At 39.9% G+C, this 22,645-nt stretch overlaps 1 protein-coding gene across 1 annotated transcript; it reads right to left on the reverse strand.

Annotated features, from left to right (window-relative positions):
- Window positions 1–753: 753 nt before the first annotated feature.
- On the reverse strand, window positions 754–12,993 carry LOC125488583 (polypeptide N-acetylgalactosaminyltransferase 1-like). Its single transcript, XM_048621534.1, has 12 exons — window positions 12,621–12,993; window positions 8,338–8,520; window positions 7,766–7,922; window positions 5,453–5,657; window positions 5,094–5,182; window positions 4,819–4,946; window positions 4,301–4,476; window positions 2,814–2,950; window positions 2,432–2,605; window positions 2,159–2,225; window positions 1,515–1,671; window positions 754–950 (listed from the first exon to the last, which is right to left on the reverse strand). The coding sequence occupies exons 1-12, from the start codon at window positions 12,937–12,939 to the stop codon at window positions 880–882; spliced, it is 1,863 nt and encodes a 620-aa protein (XP_048477491.1). The 5' UTR covers window positions 12,940–12,993; the 3' UTR covers window positions 754–879.
- Window positions 12,994–22,645: the final 9,652 nt, after the last annotated feature.

Here is a 22,645-nt window from a genome sequence, read left to right on the forward strand (position 1 = left end):
TTCAAAAGTATCTACAGCGCTGATCATTCACAATAATATTACAATTACAAACTTGGTCTTTTGGGTGTGGCTTTATTGGCAAAGTGAAGTCTATCAATGTGACGCATATTTTATTCTTAAATGTGCCTCATAATATGGCATCGTCAAAAATAATTAAAGTTGAAATTAAATTAACATTTGAAAAAAATAACAAGAACGATGTGTAATTGCAGCTCTTTATAATTCCACAAAAGTAATATTGATCTTGACCTTGAGACCCTTGACTGATCGGTGACAGCCACCGACCGCCCAAATTGTTTTCGATTATTTGTCACATGATATTGACTACTATTTCTTTCGAACAAGGATCAAAATGCAAGTGCTTTGTTTAAGGCACTGATTCGGGTGTTTCCGGGAATACGACAGTTTGCGAAGATTTGCATGCGCATTATTAATATGGGAGAACTGTACACCCTATTTTACGGGAAAGATTTTCCATTCTGTTCATTTTACATCCAGGGGCGAGGGGAGCACGAGCGGGGCGAGCGGGGGACAGATACCGGCACAAACTCGTTCACATTACTCCGGGCCCGGTCGTTCTACCGGCAATTCGTAGTGACAAAATGTTCGGTAGAAATGCCGGGCTCGGCAAAAATGCCGGACCCGGGATAATGTGAATAGCTTCATATAAATTGTACAGCCACTAGCTCTTCCGGCAGATTTACCGGCGCGGCAGATCTGCCGGTCCGGCGTAGTGGGAACGCTGCCTAAGTACTTATAAAAATTTACAGATATCTTCATGTCATAAAATAATTACCTATAAAGAATTAAATAATGTATAGGACCAGCAAGACGTGAAAGTTAGGTACTACAACACATTTCATATAAGTACACCGATCATCATCTAATACTCTGCAAGCTCCTCAGCTGGTCCTGTGTCTCGAACAAATCGCCTGAAAAGAAATCGTAATCTACTATCAATTATAAATCTATTCTCAAGTTCCATCATTAATCATCATCATCATCGTCATCAGCCAATAATCATCCACTGCTGGACATAGGCCTCTCCCAAGGAGCGCCACAACACTCGGTCCTCGGCCTTACTCGTCCGGCCACTACCGGCTACTCGCCCAAGGTCGTCGCTACAGCGGGCAGGAGGGCTTAATCTGTTGTATGAATATTATTGGTATGGGGTACCAACAAGGATTGCATTAGGATTGCAAGAGATTTTGGCTACCGATCAAGTTCCTAAAATCAGTAGCCGTGGGCGGAGAAGAAACTGTCTGGCATATTTCCAAGAACCGATGACAGTTGGTGCTAGACACAGGCCTCTCCCAAGGAGAACAACATCACCCGGTCCTCAACCTTCCTCATCCTACCACTCTCTACCGGTCCTCTGGATTTAAAATCGTCGATTCAGAGCAATGGAAGCATTCCAGTATTAAATTTGTTTTTCTACAAAGCTTTCCAAGACATAAAACTGAATACTTGCGTTAGGAGCCAGCACAAGAAGAAGCAGAAGACCAACAACTAACTCTCAAGCGTGCGGTTCCCCGTGAAGTCGAAGCTCCAGCTCATGTCCGGGGCGTCATCGCACGGCGCCACGGCCAGCTGGTGGTCCTCGTACTGCACCGCCAGGAGACACATGTGCAGGTACTCGTGGATGAGCCGCCCGCGCTCGTAGCGCCAGAACTGGGAGAGAAAGATTAAGTGAAGGTGAAGTTAAATACAGGGTCGGCGCCCATTATCGGCATCGGCAGGCATCAGGATCGTTGATGATAAATAGCATTATACATTAACATCGGGTAATAAAGTAGAAATTTCCATGATTCATGCTGAAGCGGTATTTTTGTTAGTGTCCATATATTATCATAGAAAAATCAACTTTATTTCCATGAAGTTAATGATATTTCCTGATGCCTGCCGATGCCGAAAGTAGGCGTTCACCCTTATATTATGTCTTCTTCTAAAGCAGTTTACACGTGCTGGACGTCGGTATCTCCCTTAGTACGCTACTGGTTGTGATATAAAGCTTTCAGCATCTAATCTCTATCAAGTACCAGCCACCCTTTGCAAGTTGGCACCCCACCTAGCCGGAGGACGTCGTGCACTATTTAATTTATGTAAATTGCGTCCAAAAGCTCTTACGCATAAAAGTTTATGGTACACTTTAACTTACCTGGTTAACATCTGCCTCATCTTCGTAGCATGCAACCGCCTTTACTATGTGAAGCAGTGTCTTAGATCTACAACAGATAAAGTTATGGAAGTTTACACTAAGCCTAATAACTACAAATAAAGCCGGTAAAAATCCACTGCAGGAGATGTACCTCCTCAAGACTCGAAGGTCTTTGCCATAATCTTTAAGTTTGGAAGACTGGTTGCAGATATGTATCAAGTGTGATTTTGTGTAGTGACACAACTGGATCCCAAGACCAAACATATCACTCACACCTCCTGCACCGTTGTGAGACACCTCCTCTCGTTCCTCAAGGTGCCGGCGGCGGTGAGCGACCAGGCCTGCAGCCCCCGCAGCGGCGTGGCGCAGGCTTGCAGGGAGGTGGAGGGGATGCGCGCATTGAACTCGCTCACTTCTACACAGGTGCCGCTTGCATTGTTGCGGAGCCTGGGGGAGGAAGGTGGAGGATTATACAAACACAAATATGCTCATGACTGTAACCCCCGAAGGGGTATACAGAGACTCATTTAATAAGCGAGCCATCCGTTTTTTCCCAGTAACTACAATATGATTTCACGTCATAGGTTGCGAGCCGTATAGTTTTTGAATCGAGTACAATGCACTGTGGGTTCACTTCTATTTATTTATTACCTACCTGCCCCAAGCGATGACATCCTTCATGGGCATGAACCGGTCCTCGTACACATGGTCCATGTACCACTGGAAGCTCTTGCACTGGAGTCTCTCCCGGAGACGCTTGCGTGACGAGATGTCACCGATTATTGGGTTGTTCTGAAATTACTGGACACATTATTCTTCTTCCTATCGTCGCCTGCTGGACGTATAGCTGAACATAAAAGAGTTGAGAATAATTGAGGGCGTGGCAATCTAAGAAAGTGGCCACACTATTATAGTATAGAAAACGGACAAAAGTATCACGATACTTTAGCAGAAAAAATCAAAACGAGAAATGTTTCAAATAGGTATTTACTAATTATAAAATGCCACTTTTTGGGGAGGTTTATGTTAAGAGAAGAAATTAGTAGGGGAGAGGGGGGCAGTCTTGAATGAATTTCATTAAATCAAATAAACTGTAACTTTTATTTCATTGTGTATTTCATAATGTTTTTTTGCACTGAAACACGTGTTGGTTATCCCATTATGTAATTACTATAGGAGAAAAGTGATAGTATCACACATCGATATTTTATTACAATTTTTTCTTGGTCAGGAAAAAGTTCAAATGTGCCCCGGCAATTCTTCTAAAATTGTGTTTACCGATTTTCCTGCAACAAATTATTTAATTGGTCAGAAAAGCAGTGACTTGCAAATTATTATGTCTGGGGAATTTATACCGACTCTTACGGTTATTCTTACACATATTTTTACAATAGGTACTCTAACACGGAGAGACCGACACACATAGACACCTACAGCTGTAAAACTTATCGATACCCTTTTTGAGTCGGGGGTTAGTAAAAAAGTATCTAGACCTGATGTTTTAACAACATTATTAGCATCCAGACCCTGATGTCATGTAACGTTTGACACTAGTATTTTCTAACCTCTATAAGAATAACAAATACACATTGAAAGGCATTCTATTACATCAAAATAGTACTTTTTTACAAGAAATATAAGCAATGTATGTTAATGGTTAGAAATTAAGTACCTACTTACCAGTATAAAACGCTGCTCTTTCATAAACATCGTATATATTGACTAATACTTCTCCAGCCTCATTCTCCGCCAAACATCGTAGGTAAACGCTGTAAATCATCTGTCTAGCTTCGCTGCGAATGGTTTTATTCATTTTCGCTTCGTGAACAAACTCAACAATCCACAAAACTCCAAAATTAAGCAAAATTCGATTTGTTTATACAGGAACAGGGCGAGTTTGACATTTAAACCATAGAAACAGACCACAAATCACAAGTTTTTTTTTATTGCCAGGTTTAAATGTGTTTAGTTCCAAAAACATTAATCTCTACTCTTTTGTGTTCAACTATAGGCCTCATTCAAAGCACGCCACTCAAAGCGATCCATAGCTTTCCGTATCTATAGCATTATATAGAAACGCTAAGACTTTATCGGCAATACAACAATACTGGAGTAACCATAACATCGTCAAAATAAACGAACCCGATACTCCGGATGATACAAGTAAAACATCTCCCTGTGGTGGTCCATCCAGACCTCGGCCAGCCGAGCGGTGTTGAGTAGGTGCTGGTTCAACCACGGCACGCGCCGCTCCAGGCGCAGGTTACGGTACACGTGGCCCACGCGCGAGCACGGCAGCATGTGGATCGAACCGCCACCTGGAAGTAACCGCAAGTTATGTCCATTTCCAACATTAAAGAAACGAGAACTAAAACCCTTCCTTCGTTGGAAAAGACCCGTGTTCCAGCAGTGGGGCTGTGATGGGTTGTGATGATGACAAAGGATGACAGCTAGGGTTATGCTAGGTAATTGATTAATTTTCCTATCATCGCTATGACGGCTTGGGTTATGCTAATGAATTATTTTTTATACATTTGCTATCGTTTTAAATGTATGCCGCCTACGCTAGAGGATCCCAAGAAGCTCGGACTGCCAAATTTTAAGCGACCAGGATGGCAGGAAGTTAGTTATTGAGATATAAAAACGTCTATAAAACTAACACATCCAAATCCTGAAAGACATCTCAAGGTTCTCTCCCCCCCAGTCCTTGAACTGGTCGTCGTAGTCGCCGAGCTCGAAGAAGTACGAGCGATCCATCGCGAATAAGCCTCCAGCCATCACCGGAGTCCTAAAGCACAATAAAATTGTAATGAAATGAGTATATTGTAAAAAGTAAGTACTTAAGTATTAATTAATACTGCTTGAGCAAGTATAGGTATAGGTAAGTAGCAGCTGTGGTAGCAGTAGCCTGTGTCTGGATAATGAAAGTCAATACCTTTTTGGCATTTCATCTCTGTTTTCACGGCGCATGTTTCCAACAGGCAGAAACCATATAAAGTTGCCTTCAAAGTCGAAACCACCAAGCTGCAAATGAAAAATGAGGTCAATTTACTCAACTAACCCACAAATAGTATCATTGTTAAGTCAATCCAAAATAAAAATAACCAAATGCTCTCAATTTAAAGTCCCTGAAGGCTTCCTACGCACAGGCAGGAGGTTTTACTTAGCGCCTAGCCAGTCACCAAGCGAGTAGCTCAGTAAAACCAACGTTCTAGAATCTTCGTGAACGGCCGCATCTAGCTAGTCGCAAACAAACCTCCTGCCTGTGCGGATGAAACCTTAAACGTGCCTTACCTGATCACCATCCCCAATAGAGTAGTTCAGGTCCCAGTCCAGCGTGTCTATCTTGGGCACGGCGACCGCTGTTCTATCATCCTTCACGAGCTGCAGCAGCGGCCGCAGCCAGTCGCGCTGCCCCTCGCAGTGCGCGTCCAGAAACACCAGGACCGAGCCCGTGGCCTGTGCTGCGCCTACAGAGCGCGCTGTCGCCAGGCCCATGCTGGGGGAGCAGAGAATGTGGTCATAACTAGCAGGTAGTTAGAGCTTCTGCTGCGTCGACTGAGCGAGCCGTCGCCGTCGTGAGACCCATGCTGGGGAAGCAGAATGGTTACTCTAGCAGCGAGGCAGTGGCTTCGGAGGCGATTACTGCGTGCGTCGTGGTTAGACCCATGCTGGGGAGCAAAGGACATGGTCACACTAGTACCACGTACCACGCCGGTGGTCAAACTAGTACCGATCCTGTGGCTGCGGCAGCGTCTACCGAGTGCGCCATGTTTATGGTTAGACCCATGCTGGAGTGGGAGAAGGAGGATGGATAGGGAGTGGGTATCATATTTAAAAGGGTGGTTAAAGGAAGGAGAAGAGAAAAGGTTATTGGTCGGTGGGTACATCCCGCCCGTCATCCTTTAACTGCCAGTTTCTATAACTCTATCTATATATAGTGCCACAAACTTATCTGTTCCGGTGACAGCTCAAGTAAATGTGTAATATTTCTTCATTCTATAAGATACGATTTTGACAGATTGTTACTTTTGATTATGTCAAAATCGTATGAAAGTAACTACCAGTTATACTCGTAGATACAGTGCGACAAACTTATCTGTTCCGGTGAGAGCGAACTAAATTGATCCATATCTCATTATTTACTAATTAATTATATATTGTTATAGATTAGATGGGTTTATTGAAACCACAAGAGCGAATTACAACTACTGGCAAACTTAAAATCTTATAGAATGAAGAAATATTACACAATTACTTGAGCTGTCACCGGAACAGATAAGTTTGTGGCACTATAGATAGAGTTATAGAAACTGGCAGTTAATTGTTAATGTAGCGGAGATAAAACGAAAACGAAGTCTGAAATATTCAGCGATGTGCTACGTAGATTCGTAGCATCGTAGCAGCGTACTACGCCGTTGTCGTAGCAATCTCGTAGCCTCTTGTAAGTACTCGTGGCGTTAATATTTAGAACTTATTTCATAAACATGCCTAATGCCTCGTTTAAAAGTTATAGATATAATGACTAATTAATAAAAATACTACATAGCCATGTACATTACTGCACATATTGTGGTAGCATTTGACTTCTCTACGAGTATAATTATTGATGACATATTCAGCTTTAAATACGAACAAATTTTCCGTGCTCAGCTTTCCTTTCATAGCTTATTATTTTAGCTTAAAAATCTCTTATTATGCATGATTAGTCTGTAAAGCTGTGAAGGTAGTTCCAGTAACTCCCGCACAGATGTCGCGCGCTGGCGCCTCGGTACATCGCGGTATGGTTTGGTTTCAGTTTTCAGTACATCACTTAGAGGGACATTCCGCACATCAAGACTGCTATTGAAATATTATATTTATATAATATATTTATAATAATTAATTATCACCCTTAATTTATGTTGTAGCAACACGACATAGTATTACTTACTTGTCTATTTTTTGAAGAACAGCGAGAATAAAATTCTCTTCCGTTCTATTAAAATCTTGTAACTACTTACATAAAAATTAATTAAGAATATAGTTAGTGAATAGTGAAGTCAAATCAGTAGTTCAAAATTGTATAGATGCCTTTAGTCAACTCCTGTGGCTGTAGGTATATACATATTGTAGAGAATAATACAAACATTAGTTAAAAAGGACTAGGTTTATAGCCCACGAGCAGGTGGCAAGCTCAATAAAAGCCATCAGCTTGTAGTCGTTTACTGCAGAACATAGCCCTCTCCCAAGAAGGCCACAAAAATCTACCATTGGCCTTCTTCCAACAGCTGTCAGAGGTCCAGTGGGCGTCCCAATTTACAATTTCCAGTGTTCTCCACTCGAGAACTCGTCTACCCCAACTAACTCGATTCTTTGGCAGCTACAAACTAGCCCACAGCAACTTCAACCTTCACATCTCTAGGCGCGAATTACACAGAAAGGGCATAAGGCGAAGGCGCGGCGCAGGCATCTTGCCGCTTCAAAACGTTTCAATTCAAAATGTAGGTAAGCGGCACGTTGTTAATATACTCGTACTCAAGCGGCGTGGCACAGGCACGTCATTTTGCCTGCGCCTCGCCTTCGTCTTTTGCCTTTTCAGTGTAATTCGCGCCTAACTCCACAAACCGCTGGTTCAGTCGGATGAGCCTGACCCGGCGCGGCAGGCGCGTGTCGACGTAGCGCTGCAGCGGCGCGCCCAGCTCCGCCAGCGTGGAGTTGTCGTCCACCAGCAGGACCTCCTTCACGTACAGGTACGGGTCTGACAGGTCTTGGCCGGGGTAGCCTGTGGGGCGAGAAACGAGGGGTGGAGACAGGTGACGGTGATAAGTTTAGTCCTTAAGACTGGAGGGATAAGCCTACTAATAAAAGTAATTCGTGGAAAGTATACCCGACTAAAATAAAGGCAAAGGAAAGGGAAAGGGAGACAAATATTTTATTGAAGTAGTTCACTTACTTAAATTCATTTCGTTCATTCATGACTTGAGAAGAACGGCACTCACTGAGGTTAATACTCCTAATATGTCGTCAAAATACAGTGGAAACCATCCCTCTACAAAACAATGGCAAACAAAACTCTCACTAGACTCTCAGTAAAAACTCGGGAGTCGGAATACCCTTTCCTCCTACAGAAAACTACAGTTTGATCGTCTCACAGAACCATACAATGTTATGTCAGATGGCTAATGAGCAGGTCTCACCCAACTCCCCACTCCCCGGCCGCACCAGCCCATGCCAGGGCTGGTCGCGGCGGCAGGCCCCCAGCGCGTTCCACACCGTGCGCAGCAGCGTGGACCGCTGCTCGTTGTGGAAGATCACCACCACGGAGGCGGAGGGCAGGCTCGCGTCGTACCGGAGCGGCAGGCAGGCCGGGTGGCGCACGTCTGTGGATACGTGAAAAAGTAAGGATAGCGGGCAAAAATGTATCCACCGACCTACACGACACGACATAGATCGGAGCCCGTAGTATAAATTTTCATCGTGAACGTGTAGTAGAATTCATCGAGTTGCAGTGGCATCGAGTGGCGGTTGGCAGCAGAACTAAAATTTTCCTACAAATCGAGTAATTTTACTTCACGTTCACGATGAAAATTCATGCTAAGGGGTCTTGTCGTTATTGATACGTCATCCTGAAGGAGTCTACACACCAAACCCGCCGACACAGCCCGGCGGCTTGGTGTCGGCGACCCAAACCCGCCAACCCGCCAACATGTGTCATGGGGCTGTGTCGGTGAGTGTCGGCGGCAAGAAATCAGTACAACTTTTTTAGTACTTGCACGCGCGGGTACGAGTCGCCGACATGATTCTTGAAACAAAGTCGCCGACACATTGACATATATATTACTGCGTAAGGACAGGCCAAACCACTCAAGAAAATGGCACCCGCGCGTTGGCCCTAAAATAGTCATTTTAGGGCCAACGGTCCTCAGTCGACAGTTGTCTGTGACGGAGAGATAGTCTTTGTTTCTTGTGATAAATATGCCTATTTTTGTTGTGAAAGGCTACAAAAACTATGATACGAAGGTCAAAAAGGAATATGGAATATCGTATCATCCTTAATTAATAAATAAACACATTTTAAAGCGATAATTATTTTACTACCAAAGTCTACAATGGCCGCACGATGTAACCTTGTACGGGCGTCCGCATGCAACTCACTCATATTATTATGTACCTACTGTCCGGTGACGGTAAAATATGAACGCACGTATAAGGTTGCGTCGTCAGGATAAGTAGCTCGGCTCTGAAATAGTTCCAACAAATTATGACAGATGGCAGTTATTTTGCTTGTATGAAGAAGGTTTGAGTAAAATGTTCTGAAGGGCGTATCCTTCCTTTTGAAATCATTGCGCCGACACCAAGCCGCCGGGCTGTGTCGGCGGGTCGGCGGGTTTGGTGTGTAGAGTCCTTTAAATAGCGGAGATAAAACGAAAACAAATGATGAAATTGTCGCTAAACTGAAATCTTCAGCTGTGCTACGCAGATTCGTAGCCTCGTAGCAGCGTACTACGCCGTTGTCGTAGCAATCTCGTAGCATCTTGAAAGTAGTCGTGGCTAATTTGGTGCTTATTTCATAAACATGCCGAATTGCCTGGTTATTAAGTTATAGTAAATAAAATTACTACATAACAGCCATGTATACCAACTGAATACTGTACGAATTTTCCCGGAACAGGTTTTCTTCCATAGTTTATTATTTATGCTCTGAAAACCCTGAATTTCCCTTGACCTGTATGAAATAGTTCCAGTAACCCCCGCACAGATGTCGCGCGCTGGCGCCTCGGTACATCGCGGTATGGTTTGGTTTCAGCTTACAGTACATCACTTACAGGGATGAATCACACAGCAAGACTGCATATATTTAAAAATATGTTTTTTTCTTGATAATATAAAATAGATCTTGTAGTAAATATGATACTTTTTGAAGAACGCCGAGAATAACGTTCTCATGCGTTCTAGTAAATCTAGTAAGTATATTAAATTAAGAATATACTTAACTAAGTCAAAATCAGTAGGTAATAGATGCATTGAACTCCTGTATATACTGTAGAGAATAATACAAAACGTAGTGTTTTTTTTTCCTCAGTGAATACAAACATTACTTAAAATACTAAAAAAAAAAAAAATCCATAGTAAAAGTCACGTGACCAACAAAGTTTCTATGGAAAATGTTTTTTTTTTCTCGAATTTTCAAATTCTGATTTTAGTTTCGGGCTTAGATATGACATGCTGCACATGTAGGTTTCGGCTTAGTATACCCTTTTTGCAACACCCTGTAGAAAAGGATAATGTAGGTATCAAAGTTAAAGTCAATAATTTTTATTCATCGTATAAATATAAAATTTTCTGATGAACGTCAATTTTTACAAACTACTCTCCGTTCGGATAAGGGGGGCTCTTTCTGTCTAAGGAGAAGAACGGAGGCAAGAAACTTCTGAGCCATCTTTTCAAAAATATCTTTATCTAGCTAGGTCTGTTTGTTAATTGTTAACATTGTTTTAATAAGGTTTTATTTAACCATTCTCAAATTGGTTTCAATTCAACCGATTAAAAGTTGCAACGTAAAAGTAGTTATCGATATCGATCCATCCATCCATTCCATACTGGATATTGCCTTTCCAGCAAAAAGTATTATAACTAGTTACGGCTACCAGCAATTAACTCAGTGTGTGAGTATTGATGCGTAAATATGTATACCTACCTACTGAGTGTTTTGTAGATCTTTACAGCTGGAAGTAGGTAATTTCATGATACACCAAGTTTGCCAAGGTCATTATAACAAAAATTGTTCAAATCGAATGACCTGCTTTCGGAGTTGCACCTATGAAACTCTCCCTGTATAAGTACCTACTTAACTAACTTAGTCGAATAAAACATGGATTGTTTCCCAGTGGGAAATACATAATAGGCCCGTTGAAATATGCATCTGCATCAAGCAACAGACATGAGAAAGTAATATGTAGTTTAGTCTCCTGATGATGAAAACCTGCTGAGTTGCTGACAACAATCAACAACACACCAGTAAAAGTAGGATGACCAAATGGTGAAGTACTTAGTGACATGAAATAGTCGCTAAACTGAAATCTTCAGCGATGTGCTACGTACATTCGTAGCTTCGTAGCAGCGTACTACGCCGTTGTCGTAGCAATCTCGTAGCATCTTAAAAGTACTCGTGGCGACTAGTTATTATTCTGTGTCTTGGCGTTAATTTAGTTCTAATTCATAAAAATGCCTTATACATAGCACATTAAGGAACATCTATGAAGCATTTGAATACTCTACGAGTATGATTATTGATTACATTGAGCTTAAATACATATTATGTACGAATTTTCGTGTTTCATTTTGTGTAACCTGTGTAAAATAGTTCCAGTAATCCCCGCACAGATGTCGCGCGCTGGCGCCTCGGTACATCGCGGTATGGTTTGGTTTCAGTTTTCAGTACATAAATTACAGGGATACTTCGCACAACAAGACTGCATATTGATAATATATAATGTATAATGTACATATGTATATCTTCGTAAAACATGTTGTTTTAACACAAAATATATATATCAGGTAAACTTCCTATTTTTGAAGACGGCGAGAATAACTCTCATACGTTCTAGTAAAACTAGTAAGTATAAAGTATACAAAACTAAGAATAAACTTATATGGTAATGCATACATACATTGTAGATGCCTTTAACTCCTGTAGGTATACAGGGTGTTGCAAAATGTTGAAATACTTACTATGATAATTCTAATGATTTGATGAGAATGCACCAGATTTGTATGATTGCTAAAAGAACACCCTGATTTATGCCGCGCGTGTAAGTAGGCACCTCATGATACACCAAGATTCCCAAGGTCATTATATCAATTATTTTTCGAAACGAATAGCTCGGTGACCTGCTTTCGGATGTGCACCTATGAAACTCATCCTGTATAAGTACTAGTTTAACTTAGTCTAACAAAACATGGATTGTTTGACTTCACAATCATATTGATCTTTTTATTCCGTTTTTGCACACCCGTACTTTTTATCTTTGTACCCCCTGCAGGTTGACTGGCAGAAAATGCTTTTAGCATTAAGTCCACCTGTTGTACATTATTACTATTGTAACTTGTAAATTAAAGTATAAATACCTACATAAGGCCCGTTGAAATAATTATGCATCTGCATTAAGCAACATAACATGAGAAAGTAGTGTGATGACCAAATGGTGTAGTGGTTAGCGACCCTGACAGCTATGCCGAAGGTCCCGGGTTCGATCCCCGGCCGGGGCAGAGTCATATTTGTACTCGGGTCTTGGTAGGTAATATAATGTAGGTACTTAAGTATAGTTATGATAATGTATCTATCTACGTATCTGTGTAGGTAGATATAACAGCTGTCCGATGACCATAATATTACAGGCTCTGCCTAGTTTGCAGTCGGATGGCGGTGTCTAAGACATCTCCACATACAATATAACTACTTATTATTATTATTAGGTACCTGTAAAAGTCCTATTAAACGGAATGACGTCACTCATTTCGCTCTGGTGGATCAAACTCCTCGCCACGTCGCGCTTCATCAGACTGCTGGTGAAGCGCTTGCGCACCAGGCCGCCTATGAGCTGGTGGTCCACGCGAGACTCGTCCGCCAGCAGCTGCTGCTCCAGCGCGTCGAGGTGGCTGTGTCTGTCGAGGAGCCGATGCACGGCCAGTGCGGTCGCTATAAGCGCGAGGACCAGCAAGGGCTTCCATCTCCTGGTGAGCGTGGGTTTGATGGAGGTGATGAGGTAGGCTCGTTGAGCTTTGTATAGGTTTCTCATTGTTTGTTAAGTTTGTTTAGATTTCATATTGGCTCATCAACCAATAATCGTAGTGTTCTTTTCTCTATGCCAATGAGCCGTTTTCCTTGACAGCTGTCAGTTGAGCTTTTGGGTAAGCTGATAGATGGCGTGAAAACGCAGTGTACCAACTGTCAAAAATTACATAGAGAGCAAAGAGTACTAAACTCAGAATAAGAACTCACTAGTTGTGATTAAATGTCGGGTGGTAGCGCGAGCCATCCTTCCGAGGCTCAGACTGCATGTGGCTTGGGATAGTGCTAAGTATTCTGTGAATAGTTCTACCCGCGCCGTCACGTAGTGTTCTTTTCTCTATGCACGCCGTTTGAACGGGTGCTGCGTGCGAGAACTGATTTTGTATTTTTATTTATTGTATGATCCTAAATAAGATCCCAAAGAAATACTTACAAGACAAGATGAGAATGTGTGCCGTCGCAACTTGTAAAAATAAAGGACATCATAAATTTCCAAATGATGAAAGCCAGGCGCAACAATGGATTAAGGCGACTCGGATACATGTGCGAAAAATTGATTGGAAACTGCGAAAACATTCATGGTTGTGTTCGGATCATTTCATACCAAGTGTTTTTCATTCACGTAAGTAAGTTAAATCATTAAATCACTATCTCAAGTGCACTAACTCTACAGTATCAAGGGAGGAGGAGCAGATAGCTCAACTACAACTCAATTAATACAGGAGAAACACAAGGAAACTGAGAAAACTTGAAAAGAACGGCTGTACGCACAATCGCACTGAACGCTGAAGCAACAGTGACATCAGGGGGGGGTCAGTGCCTTAATGGCTGAACTTTTAGTAGAAGGTAGCGCCATCTCTTTATATTACTCTTACTACCAAAAAAGATGTAAGATGGCGTTATCAACAAGACCATAGAACAATAACAAGACACATAGATAAGTAGTATTTGAATGTTAACATTGTCATGATCTATGGCTATTATGAAGAAATTGCGTGTCAGTGTCAGTTCAGTTGTCTTACAATGTCTCGAAAATAACATTTTTGTAATAAAAGCCTATACTCTCGGTATACTTATCGTTATTTATAAATGTTATATACCTACAAATAAAAATAAACATGGTGTGTTAAGAAAAAGCATCTTTATCCGCAAAAGTGTTTTTATGAAATTCTTGTGACCTGACAGATTCCATATGGATCCAGGTTCCATGTGGTTCCACGGGAACCGAGCTGAAATGGCGGCACTGGCAAAAAGCGATCGACATCTTCATATCCGCTGAAGGGGTTCCGCTCATCTCGCATAATCTTTATTGACCAAAACTCATTTCGCATAACTCGTATGGTCTAATTTTTTTTGGCCGAACCATCACTTTGCCAAGACTTATGTGGCATAAGGCTCGTTTCGTCTAAAACTCTTTAGGCACAATCTTTAAACACCTAAGTTTCGTTTGCTCAAATTTATGTTCGTCTATACCTATGTATAATCTTGTTTCTCGTAATGTTATCTTAATAAATAATATATTAAGTATGTAGTAAATGTACAAATTGTGGTATTTTTCTGATATTGTATGATCAAAAAATCGAAAATTAACGACCAATATAATTATTACAAACCCCATGAGATCGAAACCTAAAAATAGGTGCGACGACGAGCAAAGCGAGGAGGAGCGTGTTAGGTGCACATGTTCATCAAAACCAAAGCGGAGCGCAGCGAAGCGGAGCGGAGCGTTTTCCAAACAGCGGAAACAATACAAGGCACCAGTTTGCGCTATGTAGGGAGACGCTCCGTCAAAGTAAAAGCCAAACGAATATTATTACTTTGTATAAACCTAATAAACCTATGCCATAGCATTATTAGGCTATTCAAGATTTGGCCATACCATTATTAGGCTAAACAATGTTATGCGAAATAACTTTTTACTAAACGAGATTTATGCAATACGATTTTCGGCGTAACGAGACTTTGACCAAACGTTACTATGCAATACGAGATTAGGCAAATAAATCTTATGCCAAAAAAGGTAGAACCCCGCTGAAGATTAAAATACTATGTGTACCAAACTGATAAATGTCGTCAAAGATTTGCCTCGCGAGGATAAATGATGCACTATTGGACGAAATGACTTTATCACCACAAGTGACAAGATTTCCTTCTCTTGGGAAACATAAACTAGCAAAACATGAAGTGGTTTTCATGGTGAAAGGAATAAAAAAGGAATACACACACCCACTCGCATATTATTTTACAAGTGACATGAACAAAACTGAACTGAAACATTGTTATATGCGAGGTAATAAAGAATTATATAATAATTTGTTTTTTATTTATTGTTGCATGTAGGTAGGTACATAAATAGATGGAACTTACATTTAGCTAATAAATGTAATAACTGTTGTGTGGTGTAACTACGTTAAGGCAAATATGTCTTATATCTTTATAGATTGAAGTTAATAGCCGGATCCCCACCAGACGATCCGACGCGATCCGATCGCGCGATCCAAGAAATCTTACATACTAAACTTCTTGGATCGGGCGATCGGATCGCATTGGATCGTTTGGTGGAGATCCGGCTATTAACTTGTGATAACAATATCTATATATATACAGGGTGTCCCAACAGGGCACCCTGTATGTATGTACAATGAGGCTGAGAAATATAAAGAGATGGCGTGGCGCTGTTCAGTATGACGTATAGAGTATGACAAAAAACTCCTCGAGATGCCACTCTTTTCACAATTGTTTATTTTTTCTCTATGAGTGACATCGACATCATACGAGTAGAGAAAATAATACTACAATTCTACCTACCTACGTCACTTTCACATTTCGTTAGCCTCACAGAATAACATATTGTGATCTGAGTGTGTTCTGAGGGTTTGAAAGTTGGTACAACCCCAGACAACGCCATCTATTTCTCCAAAAAGGAACTTTTTTTTTTTTAACAAACGCCTCATAATATTCTAGTCTATGATCAACCACACCACCACACCCATACCACACCACAACATTCTGACCACAGAGTACTTTGTATTATACTAGAAATAGAGCGCCATCTTGCGAGGAAATCGTGGTAGCACAGTTCAGTAGCGCCATCTGCATTTGACGAATGGGAACTAATCGTCGTATACATACCTACCTATATACATAGTTATATAGAGTATTGATAGTAGGTAGTTAATAGTATGAATGAATGACTGCTAAGGAAGGATTACGTATGCATTCAGATTATTTGTTTATTTCTACAATAACTCTGAATGCATACATTTTAAATAATAAAGATCTTAGAATTTGTAGTGTATTGTTTATTTTCACAATAAAATATTTTTTTACTATTATTAATAGTAGCTGAGGTAGAATTACTTTAAAGTAAGTATATTAATTACCAAACATTTACATACTTATACAGGGCAAAGATTCAACAAAAACGTTACTTATTCCTTACTTAAACAGATTAAATAGAAATACAATTATAGTCATTTATATACATTTGAAAAAGTGGTAACATCATTCAACCATGCCCCCAAAATCTGTAAGAATGTGTAATGATCAAAAAATGAGTTGGTAAAATTTACAAAGTTGTTTGTCTCGTATAAACCACTTAATGTTAACGTCAACATAAGTAAATAAATACACAGGTGGCTGGTGACCGTTGGGGTAAGTATACACGAGTTTACGGGTGGAGTCCACGTACAGGAAAGCGTAGCGTGGGACTTTCGTCGACCCGTTGGACGGTAGCCGCAAGTGGTGGGATGAGAAAGGACAAGGCCTTAACAACAAAAACCAATGAATGGGTCCAATTATAATTTTTAAGGCCTTTTTGAAATGATGTTTTTGCCATTATTTGGAATTTGTCGTTAAGGTCGTCGATATCCCTTTTTCCATATAAAATTCTATTAATTAGTTTACAATAATTGTAAATAAAGAATCGACAAACAGCATTTATTAGGAATTGAATCAGATTCTCCTTATGATTCTCACAATCAGATAATTTATTAAAATCTACTAATATGCAAATCACTGTAGATATATATTGTTTTAAATTACACACACACAAACACACACGTTTCTGCACCTGCCAATAACGGATGGTGGCATGTTTTACATGTTTTGTAAATCTTTTTCGATTTTTTGATAAAGTATCCACTTACATATTGTAAGGGAGCCAATATTTTAGGATCCTTCTTTGATTCCATTGACATCTATGGATAAAATATTAGTCAAAAGCACTTCACATGATGAGACGTCATTGCCTTTGCAGTCTTCATCAATCAAGTTTATAAGTGCTTCTCCTAAATCTTTTTCACAATTCCCTCCCGGGACGTGGACACTGGTCAGGCTATTGATTAACAAGGTCGTAAATGCTGACTCAAACCGCTCCGGGGTCGGGTTGGTGTTGCGGCATCCGTGGGATCTTATGGCACCAAAAAAAATTTCAATTGGGTCTTGGTTCAGGTGGCGCATCCAAATTGAGGTTACATTATGTTCCATTTTAATTTTTTTTATAAAATCTCCATTCCTTCCAATGTCCACAACCAACTATTAATTGTGGGTACCACTTCCTTTTTCCCTGCAGCAGTAACAAATTTCATAGATTTTAATATTTTTCTTCCTTCGTCCCAAGTTTTGTGGTGAAGAGATGTTGGTGTTGCTGGACCTAAAAGCGGCTTTGCGAAACGCGTCTTTTTAATAATATATCTGCAGTCTCCTTGCATTCTTCAGGGAGTATTTTCTTGTCTGAAAAAAAAAGACGATAGTTATTATTGTAAGGTCAGTTATGAGATCTTCAATACAACTGATGTTTATTTATAAAACAAAAGGCATCCTTATTGATTTAAGTAATATATAACAGATATTATTAAATAAGTACCTGCAAGGTATCCCATGTTCGATGCAACAGTTGCACTGAATACTTGACTTGCATATTTGACTTTCATTTTTCCAATTTTTTGGGGAACAATGTGGTTGTTTGTCAATTTTGGTACAAGCCTCACACCTTTGTAGCCAGGATTTCCCCATGTAGCTGCTGCAAATGCTGCCATTTGGCTATTTTTTGTTGTCCGTCCATTTCATAAACAAGATTTTTTGTTAGGAGATTATTCCTTATCCCCTTTAAAAGATGTGGGGGGTCGTACAATGGGACTATCTCATTTCCATCAACAACAAAAATATTATCTTTTGGGCATCCACCTCTTCTCAAGTAATCACCTGTTGTCTCGTCTATCAGATATTTAATGGCTTGGCGATTATTTGTGCCTTGATCACAAAGAGTAGCAACCACCTTAAATCCAGCTTCTTTCAAATTTTTTATATTTTCTTTGACTTGGTGGGCAAGTTCAGATCCCTTGGTTGCCCCTGATGAAAATGAATATGATATTGGCTGCTTATAATTTTGTGCTGTTGAGACAGATGGAACATTCAGCAGATGCTGTTCATGAAGCAATGGTGTTTCCACTGTTGTATTTGCGTTGAGGCCTGTAAGATAAGATACAAGTAATGAAAAATTGTTCCTATGGCATTAACAATGTAATGTGTAATTTCTTAATTTGATGTAATCTCAGATTATGGAAAAGTGGTTTGCAAACCAACTATATTATGATGTCTGCGAGTCAAGTCTCATCAATTCATCACATAATTTAATAAATTAAATTAAATCTCCACTGCTGGGGCACGGGTCTCTTTCCAATGAAGGAAGAGTTTGTAGACCTATTCCACCACACGGGCCCTGTGCGGATGTGAAATACACTTAGGTGAAATCGAAAATAACTGAAAGATATACTTACAAGGCATGTTCATGGTTGGCACAGCTATGTTGCTGAGTCTATTAAACCTACAATGGTACTTCTCTTCAAAATGCATGCGACAGACTCTTCGATTCTGGTATATAAAATTGTTCGTCAATTTTAAAATATCTCCACCAATACTGTTAACCCAGATCATGAATCTATCTAGATCCTTTGATTTGATGGGTTCGGGAAATCATGCAGGGCATTTTCAGAACCTGTAAATTTTAAATAATTAACTTTAATGGTGTACAAATAAAGAATATCTATCTATATAACTATTTTAGTTTAAAAAAGTAACTGTTATTCTATAAGTGATTTTGTAAGATAAAAGCATTATCTAAGTAGTAGGTGGTTGCGGTTGATATCAAGTAGTTTGTCGTAAACAAACCTGCAGTAAGTAAATGAACAGCCTGGAATACAGCACCTCTTGTACGACATGTTCACTACACATAATTATAAACACAACAAATACACGTCCTATCTCAAAAACACTGGAGTCCTGTCTCAAATCACCATCACAACTGTGTTCACTGGTTTGGAGCAGAATACTCGACTCAACAGAACCGTAGCGTGAAAAATAACAGGGAAGGCAGCAGAAAAAGCACAAAACGAAATGGAAAAATAATACGATGGTAACAATTTAATCACAACCGCTTATTTCACGCTTATTTTGAAAATTATTTTGACAAGTTGTTACTTGTTAATTAAATTTAATTTCTACCATAAATCTTATATTATGTAGGTACCTAGGTACCTAGCCATGTAGTCATTTCTATATTTTTTTAATCTTTATTTTATCCTAAAAACTTATTACAAACAATTTAAATATATCTATTATATTGATTAAACGTGGTGATTTTTATTAAACAGTATTCTATCCAGTATTGAATCATTGCTAATCTACTAAATTGGTAGAAACGAACATGATGGTATACTCTGACCACAGTATAATCCAAGTTTAAGTAATGTTTACGATTAACAGCGTAGGTTAAATCATTTACTTGCTTTTCAATTTGTTTGGGTAATACGATAGTAGCGCCATCTGTGTATGACTTTCGCTACTAAGCGAATAATTTGTTCCTTACAATTTGTTCCAAGATTAATGACTCTGATTCTGACAACATTCCTACATCATAGACAGAGAAAATAAAACAAAACGAGTTCCTCTGTGTGACTGTGAAGTGTGTGTTATTGTTTTAGAGTTCCAGAGACTGTTGCAGGGGGCGGTCAGTGCCTTAATGGCTGAACTTTTAGTAGAAGGTACCGCCATCTCTTTATATTACTCTTACGAGTATTACCAAAAAAGATGTAAGATGGCGTTATGAACAAGACCCTAGAACAATAACAAGACACATAGATAAGTAGTATTTGAATGTCAACTTACGATATATATTTTTTCTCTATGGAAAATAAATAAAAAACATTCTCTATGACAAAATGGCTCCTATACGTTACATTTGAACGTAATTGTGTTTAATTTTGTGTTATTAGGTACCTATTTGTTGTGTTGTGAGATATTTCTATTGTTAAGCAAGTCGAGTCTAGGTTTTTGTTCCTCCGGCTTACTGTCGAGATTTTGCGTGATTTTGGGTAGTTACCAAATGCGTCACAATGCCGAAGCCCTGTGTGTTTGGTTGTGCAACCAATGGTAAGTGATACATTTATACAAATACTTGGGTGGATTTCAACAAGTCCTAAAAAATCTTCATTTCCGTGGACTTTTTTATCTTAAGGTTTTTTATATTAGAAAAACGCTTTTATTAAAGTTTTTGTTAATGTTAGTGTTCTTACTAAATGGGTAGCAGATAAGTTAAAAACTGAATGAGATACGGATGATTAAAAATTTCGTGCCACGGCGATGAAACATGCGTTCACGGCAATGAAACAAGCGTCCACGGCAATGAAACAAAGGACCACGGCAATGAAACAAACTTCCACGGCAATGAAAGAACTGTATACAATGGAAATGAAAGAATCAATCCACTGCAATTTTTTAAAAAGACTGTGTGGGAAACGCAAACTTAAACATGTATGTACGGCAGAAATATTTGGATAGATATTGGAACGAAAGAAATAACGACAGTATGTATAAAAAAATAAGAATATATTATGGAATTCTCTAAGTAGCATTGTGGGGTCCGTATTGCGACGTATAAAACAAAATGTTTCATTTCACACTAATAACGTTCACAACATATGATAAACCTTACCTATAACATCTATATTTTCATAAGGTATAATATCCAATTCGTATACTGTTCATTTTATGTAAAATTCATAAAATATACTATAATATGACATAATCTGTGCTGAATTACACAACACCGGCAAAACACCTAGCACCAAAATATAAAGATAGGTGCGGTTAGGTTCACATGTTGGTCAGCTAAGCGTCTCCCTACATAGCGCCAATAATAATAACGCAGTCAAAACTCCTTCACCAAAACATAAACATAGAGCGTCTCCCCATGTAGCCCTGCTTCGCTTTTGATGAACATGTGCACTTAACCGCTCCTCCTCGCTTTTCTCGTCATCGCACCTATCTTTAGGTTGTGGTGCTAGAGGTTTTGATGGTGTTGTGTAATTTAACAGATTATGTGATATGATAGAATATTTTATGAACTTTATGCTAAATCATAGTATATTTTAATTGGTAGGTATAATAATATGAAATGTACATGTTATCATCATCAGCCTATAATCATCCAATGCTGGACATAGGCCTCTCCCAAGGAGCGCCACAACACTCGGTCCTCGGTCTTCCGAATCCAGCCACTACCGGCTACCTGCCTAAGCTTGCATATTTTGACAGCTATGTTGGTAACCTTAGTCCTCTGACGTATAACCTCTTTTCTGATACCATCCATAAGAGAAACCCCAAGCATAGCTCTCTCCATAGCACGCTGAGTGACTTTAAATCGGTGGACCAGTCCCACCATCAGTGTCCACGTATATGCACCATATGTCATAACTGGCAGGGCGCAATTGTTGAAGACTGTTGGATGCGCCTTTCAGCCTTCTTGTCGAAGTTGCTTCTGCCTAGCCGAATAGTCTGCCTCAGGTAGTCATATTATTGCACAACTTCGATAGTTGTCTCACGAACGATCACCGGCTCCAGTTTTATGTGAACATTCTACATGACTTTTGTCTTGCCAAGTTCATACGGAGGCCTACACGGTGCAAGCAGCATTAAGGCCACTTAGCATCCAGCTGAGTTCCTGCAGAGATGTTTGTTCTATTATATTCTATTCTACTATCTGTGGGAGGTGTAAGTACCTGCACCTGGCTCTCTCGAATGGGACCTTTGTGCAATGTGCATATCCCCAAGGTCTAAGCTGCCTTTCTAAGCTTGGACTATTTCCCACCACGCTGGTCCACAGCGGGTTGGTGGGTTCACATATAATCTAGATGTGCTAAATCTAGATATGCAGGTTTCCTCACGATGTTTTCCTCACCGTAAGAGCGATGGTATACATTGTACTTATGTTAAAAGAACTCATTGGTACAGTAAGAGGCAGATAAACCTGACCCCCTCAGAAGCATTGTTACTATGTGAGGGGGGTCAGGTTTCTCTGCACTTGACCGTACATGTCAGCGCCGGAATTTGCACCCGCATCATTGGCGTGGGAAGCGGGCGCTTACCCGACTGAGCTACCACCGATCTTATTTATACATAACGTTCATTATAATTATGTTGTGATTGTTATTATTAATGTAATATTATATATTTCGTTTTTATACATCGCGATACGCACCCGTTTTAACGCACTGCAAAAAGAGGTAATTTGACTAGTCCTGTAGGTAATGTCAGTGATCGGTATTACCTGTATTACAGGTAAAAGATGGTAAAGATATGTTACTTTGCCTAATCATACATACCACGGCGATGAAAACATAAGTCACGGAAATGAATAACCTGGCCACGGAAAT

This window comes from Plutella xylostella, chromosome 2 (genome assembly GCF_932276165.1).
Source record: "Plutella xylostella chromosome 2, ilPluXylo3.1, whole genome shotgun sequence".
In the NCBI taxonomy this organism is placed as follows: Eukaryota; Metazoa; Arthropoda; class Insecta; order Lepidoptera; family Plutellidae; genus Plutella; species Plutella xylostella.

Bases quoted from the DNA above. Each gene is read 5' to 3' on its own strand.
- LOC125488583 (XM_048621534.1), bottom strand. From the start codon at position 12,939: ATGAGAAACCTATACAAAGCTCAACGAGCCTACCTCATCACCTCCATC. The intron at 8,521-12,620 runs GTACCTAATAAT...ACGTATCCACAG, and splicing joins GTTTAATAGGACTTTTACAG to ACGTGCGCCACCCGGCCTGC. The intron at 951-1,514 runs GTTAGTTGTTGG...AATTGATAGTAG, and splicing joins GGGGAACCGCACGCTTGAGA to ATTACGATTTCTTTTCAGGC.